Source organism: Mizuhopecten yessoensis, unplaced genomic scaffold (genome assembly GCF_002113885.1).
Source record: "Mizuhopecten yessoensis strain PY_sf001 unplaced genomic scaffold, ASM211388v2 scaffold1027, whole genome shotgun sequence".
Classification (NCBI taxonomy): domain Eukaryota; kingdom Metazoa; phylum Mollusca; class Bivalvia; order Pectinida; family Pectinidae; genus Mizuhopecten; species Mizuhopecten yessoensis.
In genome coordinates, this window is record NW_018403841.1 from 345,263 (window position 1) to 352,644 (window position 7,382).

The 7,382-nt window shown below is 39.9% G+C and overlaps 1 protein-coding gene across 1 annotated transcript; it reads right to left on the reverse strand.

Annotated features, from left to right (window-relative positions):
- Positions 1–1,557: 1,557 nt before the first annotated feature.
- LOC110456595 lies at positions 1,558–7,320 on the reverse strand (the record flags this gene model as incomplete). Its single annotated transcript, XM_021507422.1, has 2 exons — positions 1,558–3,149; positions 7,307–7,320. Coding segments are annotated over 2 exons (1,500 nt in total), but the record flags the coding sequence as incomplete, so codon positions are not given.
- Between the last annotated feature and the right edge of the window lie 62 nt (positions 7,321–7,382).

The window sequence follows — 7,382 nt, forward strand, 5'->3', positions numbered from 1 at the left end:
CCTAACACATCCGTCTTTAAATATATCGTGTATACCTTTTGTTTCGTAAAGACCTATATAGAGGATGTGAGTTATATCGTGTAGACCTATCCTAAAACGCCTATTGTTTCGTGTAGTTTTATGTTGAGGATGTGAGTTATATCGGGTAGACCTATCCTAAATCGCCTGTTGTTTCGTTTAGTTATATGTTGAGGACGTGAGTTATATCGTGTAGCCCTATCCTAAAACGCCTATTGTTTCGTGTAGTTATATGTTGAGGATGTGAGCTATATCGTGTAGGCCTATCCTAAAACGCCTATTGTTTCGTGTAGTTATATGTAGAGGATGTGAGTTATATCATCCTGGTGTGTGTATTGCGTGTGACGTCATCAAGGATGTGAGTTATATCATGTAGACCTATCCTAAAACCCCTGTTGTTTCGTGTAGATATATGTTGAGGATGTGAGTTATATCATCATGGTGTGTGTATTGCGTGTGACGTCATCAATTTCGCGTTACCGACGGAATTTTCTCCCCCTGTTTTCAATAGGTGTGTGTATTTCGTGTGACGTCATCAATTTCGCGTTACCGACGGAATTAGCTCCCCTGTTTCTAACTTTTACCTTCTGATTTCAGGTATTCTCTCCGGGACTCCCTCGCCGCTGTCTCTCTTTTCTTTTCTTTTCTCCTCTATTTCTGCTCTTTTTAATCATTACTTCCCTTTTACCGTAAACGATTTTGGTTTATTTATTTTTTCATACAATAAAAAAAAATACAGAGAAAAAATATTAAAAACTGTTATTTTTCTGGAGGGGGCCATTCACCCCTCAAAACTGAAATTGACCCCTTCATGTTCCAATATTCTTTTAATTTTACATAGAATGGCCGCTCTTAACTTCGATATTGAATATGAATAGAATGGCCCACTGCTCTGAAATTCCAGGATTTTCCCTGTTTCCGTTAAAAAAACCTTCCAAGCGGAGAGAATACCTGAAATCAGAAGGACATTAAGGATGACTCCAAAACAGGATGACTCCAAAATACAGGACGACTCCAAAAACAGGACGACTACATAAAACAGGACGATTCCAAAACACCAAATAGCGCCATACATGCGTATCAGCTCGTTCAGCTCGTTCAGAATGAACATTTGATGAAATAAGTCTATTTTTACGTTAAAATATCGATAAGTTAATAATTTAATTCATTTCATAAGATAAAATACCTAATTTGTAAGAAAAAATAACACTTATNCCCACCCCACCCCCCCTCCACATGTATTCATCCCCTGTTGTTCCGTGTATATATATGTTGAGGATACTAGTTATATCGTGTACACCTACCTTGAGGATGTTGGGTTTATAATGTAGACTTACCCTGAAACACATCTTGTGTCTCGTACACTTATGTTCAGGATGTCAGTTACATGTACATTGTATATCGTGTATACCTATCCTAAGACGCCTGCTGATTCGTGTAGATTTATCTTGAAGATGTCTTTTCTTTTGTGTAGAGTTCGTGTTTTAGAACTATATTCAAACTTTTAAAAAAGAAATAAAATTGGAACACTAAACCCAACAGATGTGTTTAATAAATACAACGTCTTTCCGTCAGAACCAGATGTAAATACAGTATATTGGATGCATACACCGTATTGCCATTCGAATAACACATGTATGCTAACTTATTTCTGCTTGTTCAGTCTTTGCCAGGGAAACTTTGTCGATGAATCGCATACAAACTTAACGAATGTGTGGACATGGAGTTCCTCGGGGCATATGTATTCGTCATCGTGAACGTCGTGGAATTCCCAGTGGTTGGCTATGACCTCAGCGATTGTCTTCCCGTACCTTTTAGGAGATTTACTATCGACCCGAATACACCCACTACACGGTAGGTATACTGGGGGTTTCGAACCTTTCACAAGGCAGGTTGGCAGGCAAAGTCTCCCACATTCATCGTACGCAATCAAACAGACTTCGCTAGTCTCATTACCTGGATCTTTAACCGGAATAAAGGCTTTTTGTATCATTATAGGATATCTCTCATCTATGATAGCGTATTCTACAGAGTTGCCACTGTAACTTATACCGTCGGCTCTAACAAAAACTTTGGTGGCTCCCATTCTACTTACTCTACAAGAGTCATATGTTCGAGCTTGTCCCGTGTACAGTGACTTGTGTAGCTTGTGACTACGAGACGGATCGAATATGTCCATTATGTTTTTCTCATTATAGGAGTCATAAGTGTCGAACAATAATCCTGCTGACCTTTCACATACAACATTAACGGGAACGTAAACCCACCCTGATGGGTCAATCTTGTCATTTAGAGCGTATGTGTTTTGTATACTAGCTTCTTGGTATGGGCATGTCTCTCTGTCGCACATCTGGACTCGGGTATGCTGCAATGCATCCACTGTTTCTGTTGCTCGTCGTCTTCTTTCACCCCGGGAATCGGTTAACAATCTTGGTATTGCTACGCATTGTGTTCCGAGGCGGTCAACTTGGAAACAGCCGATCCAGCGTGATCGAGATGGACCTCTCCTACAATTTTTCCTTCGTTCACAATTGAAAGTTGGTTTGTATGTTGCAATTCTGTCGTTCCAGTCATTAAGATAGCCTTCCCTATTTGTCCATTCCGGGAACCCGGCCATTGTTTGATTGGGACCATGCCTCGGATCACGAAATGGTGGATAAATCTCGGGATCTAGACTACGGCTTATCAGGCTTTGTCGAAAAAGTTCCCACAAGAAGTCGACATAGGCATGCAAAAGGAAGAACAATGGATCTCTGGGAGCAAGGCTTATGTCAAGGAGTAATCCACCTAAAAACACGTGTATTCTGTTATGATAAAACTCCAAATTGTAACGTCGCTCAGCATTCGGTATTGTTATCTGCCCGTGATTGGTCCTTGTCAGCATGTCCTCAATTTCAGCACGACCAAATAACGACCCGGAAAACCCGATGTTTCGGACCAGTCCCCATTCCCGGAAGGGACCAGTAGAGACTGCGCCATCCGCATTTCCAGCAAAGTCGTCAGAAAATATGATAGAGTCAGCACTGCTTCCCCTGCTGGTTTGGTCGCTATAGTATTCTGCTGTACAATCCCAATACGGTAGTGTAACTTTACGGCATCTACTATCGACTTGTCTCAGTGCATTCTCTAATCTGAAATTAATAAAGAAATTGAACACAGGTTAAATATCAGAGATGGCGTTTTGATGGGTGTGAATTGGGAACTTTAATAACTGACACGATGGACATCAATACAATGTACATTTTAACATTCTGATCGCCTACTGTTATAAGCGGATGGCAGTAAAACTTAAAGTCTTGCATTCGTTAAATAATCAAGTAAAAATGATACTCTCGTCTATTGTGATCATCATTCCATTTTTGGAATCGTTCAAAGTTTAGGACATTTTGGTGGTGAAAGTGAGCACTTCCTAGAACAGGGCTGAAACATGACGTTTGGTAGACTGGACTACTTATGTGCGGAAGTTATACACTGTGGTCGAACGGGACTGTATAGGTTCCGGATATAGCGATCGCCGAGGGGAGGCAGATTATTGAAGATCACAGCATGCTTGTGATTATGGACGTGTTTTTGGTAAACTATCATCATTACGAAGGTGGGTGCAAAACAGATTGTGTATTACATTGTAGTAGATCAACCTTCGTTACGAATTTGATATATTACAGAAATGAAGCTCACAAGCACATTAACATGTATCGAATCAGTGCAGTGATTATCAGTCGAATCAGTGCTATGATTATCAGTCGAATCATGATCAGTGCGGTGATTATCAGTCGAATCAGTGCGGTGATTATCAGTATATACAATGTATGCCATTATATCCGGTTCAATAGTTTCAAAAATATACAACATGGGCAGTGATTATAGTCTTCCAAACTCATGTCGACTGGCTGTGTCTAACAACGGGTTTTATTTAGCTCTCGTTTCGGTGATCGCTATTTCCGGAACCTATACGTATACGGTGCCGTTCGACTGCAGAGAAATTAGCTCGAAAGCAGCAGTGATTTAGCTTCTGGCGCTATTATGACTGTCACTGCTAAACAATTCTTAGGTAAAAGGATCATTTTTCATCAGGGTATTCTTTTTAACAATTACCTTACTTGTTCAAAAGGAACGGAAATTACAATTTTACGTATGTTTGTCGCATTAATAGCTCTCAAGAGCTTTTGTTGCGACTTCTTGTACACAAATCTCCTGTGCTCAAGTGCCCCTCGTATGATAAAACAAACACATTTCTACAATGCTTTTTATATCTAAACAAAGCTTGTACAAACAAAATAGACACATTTTTTTAATTTTGCTGAAAAAGATCCCGATTTAATGTCAATTTTTATTCTGTTCCTGACTTATGTGCTGTGACTCATGTGTAGGGGTGTACCCGGTGATGTGAATTACTCACGTGTAAAGTATACCCGGTGATGTGAATTACTCACGTGTAGAGGTATACCCGGTGATGTGAATTACTCACGTGTAGAGGTATACCCGGTGGCGTGACTTACTCACGTGTAGATATATACCCTGTGATGTGACTTACGTGTAGAGGTATACCGTGTGATGTGACTTACTCATGTGTAGAGGTATACCCGGTGTTGTGACTTACTCACGTGTAGAGGTATACCCGGTGGCGTGACTTACTCATGTGTAGATATACACCCGTTGATATGACTTACTCACGTGTAGAGGTATACCCGGTGGCGTGACTTACTCATGTGTAGATATATACCCAGTGATGTGACTTACTCATGCGTAGAGGTATAACCGGTGATGTGACTTACTCACATGTAGATATACACCCGTTGATGTGACTTACTCATGTGTAGAGGCATACCCTGTGATTTGACTTACTCGGTGTAGAGGCATACCCAGTGATGTGACCTACTCATGCGTAGATATATACCCGGTGATGTGACTTACTCATGCGTAGAGGTATAACCGGTGATGTGATTTACTCATTTTTAGATATATAACCGGTGATGTGACTTAATTAGGTGTAAATATATACCCAGTGATGTAACTTACTCATGTATAAAGATATATTTTGTGATGTGACTTACTCACGCGTAGAAATATACTCGGCGGTGATGTGACTTATTCATGTGTAGAGGTATACCCGGTGATGTGACTTACTCACGGGTAGAGGTATACCCGGGGATGTGACTTACTCACACATAGGTATATAGCCGGTGATGTGACTTACCCATGCGTAGATATATACCAGGTTATGTGACTTACTCATGTGTAGAGGTATACCCGGTGATGTGACTTACACACGTATATATACATGTATATACCCGGTGATGTCATTTACTCATGTGTAGAGGCGTACCCTGTGATTTGACTTACTCGGTGTAGAGGCATACCCAGTGATGTGACCTACTCACGTGTAGAGGTTTACCCGGTGATATGATTTACTCACGTGTAGAGGTATACCCGGTGATGTGACCTTCTTAGGTGTAAAGATATACCCAATGATGTAACTTACTCATGTATAAAGATATATTCGGTGATGGGACTTACTCACGTGTAAAGATATATACGCGATGATGTGGTAGATTATAACTCACGTGTACAGAAATGCCCGTCGATGTTGTAGGTTATTACTCACGTTTACAGATATACCCGTTGATATAGTAGGTTATTACTCACGTGTAAAGATATATACGCGATGATGTGGTAGATTATAAACTCACGTGTACAGATATGCCCGTCGATGTTGTAGGTTATTCCTCACGTTTACAGCTATGTTCGTTGATATAGTAGGTTCTTACTCACGTGTACAGATATACCCGTTGATATAGTAGGTTATTACTCACGTATACAGATATGCCCGTCGATGTTGTAGGTTATTACTCACGGGTACAGATATGCCCTTTGATATGGTAGGTTATTACTCACGTGAATAAATATACCCGTTGATATGGAAGGTTATAACACACGTGTACAGATATGCCCGTTGATATGGTAGGTTATTACTCACGTTTACAGATATGCCCGTTTATATGGTAGGTTATTACTCACGTGTACAGATATGTTCGTTGATATGGTAGGTTATTACTCACGTGTACAGATATACCCGTTAATATGGTAGGTTATTACTCACGTGTACATATATACCCGTTAATATGGTAGGTTATTACTCACGTGTACAGATATACCCGTCGATGTTGTAGGTTATTACTCACGTGTACAGATATGTTCGTTGATATGGTCGGTTATTACTCACGTGTACAGATATACCCGTTAATATGGTAGGTTATTACTGACGTTNTACCCGTTGATGTTGTAGGTTATTACTCACGTGTACAGATATGTTCGTTGATATGGTAGGTTATTACTCACGTTTACAGATATACCCGTTGATATAGTAGGTTATTACTCACGTGTACAGATATACCCGTTGATATAGTAGGTTATTACTCACGTTTACAGATATGTTCGTTGATATGGTAGGTTATTACTCACGTTTACAGATATACCCGTTGATGTTGTAGGTTATTACTCACGTGTACAGATATGTTCGTTGATATGGTAGGTTATTACTCACGTTTACAGATATACCCGTTGATATAGTAGGTTATTACTCACGTGTACAGATATACCCGTTGATATAGTAGGTTATTACTCACGTTTACAGATATGCCCGTCGATGTTGTAGGTTATTACTCACGTTTACAGATATACCCGTTGATATGGTAGGTTATTACTTACGTGTACAGATATGCCCGTAAATATGGTAGGTTATTACTCACGTGTACAGATATGCCCTTTGATGTTGTAGGGTATTACTTACGTGTACAGCTATGCGCGTCGATGTTGTACATGTAGGTTATTACTCACGTGAACAGATATGTTCGTTGATATGGTAGGTTATTACTCACGTGAATAAATATACCCGTTGATATGGAAGGTTATAACTCACGTGTACAGATATGCCCTTTGATATGGTAGGTTATTACTCACGTTTACAGATATGCCCGTTTATATGGTAGGTTATTTCTCACGTGTACAGATATGTTCGTTGATATGGTAGGTTATTACTCACGTGTACAGATATGCCCGTCGATGTTGTAGGTTATAGCTCACGTGTATAGATATGCCCGTTGATATGGCAGGTTATTACTCACGTGTACACATATACCCGTTTACATGGTAGGTTATTACTCACGAGTACAGATATACCCGTTTATATGGTCGGTTATTACTCACGTTTACAGATATGCCCGTTGATTTAGTAGGTTATTACTCACGTGTACACATATACCCGTTTACATGGTAGGTTATTACTCACGTGTACAGATATACCCGTTGATATGGTACAGTGTAGGTTATTACTCACGTTTACAGATATGCCCGTTGATATAGTA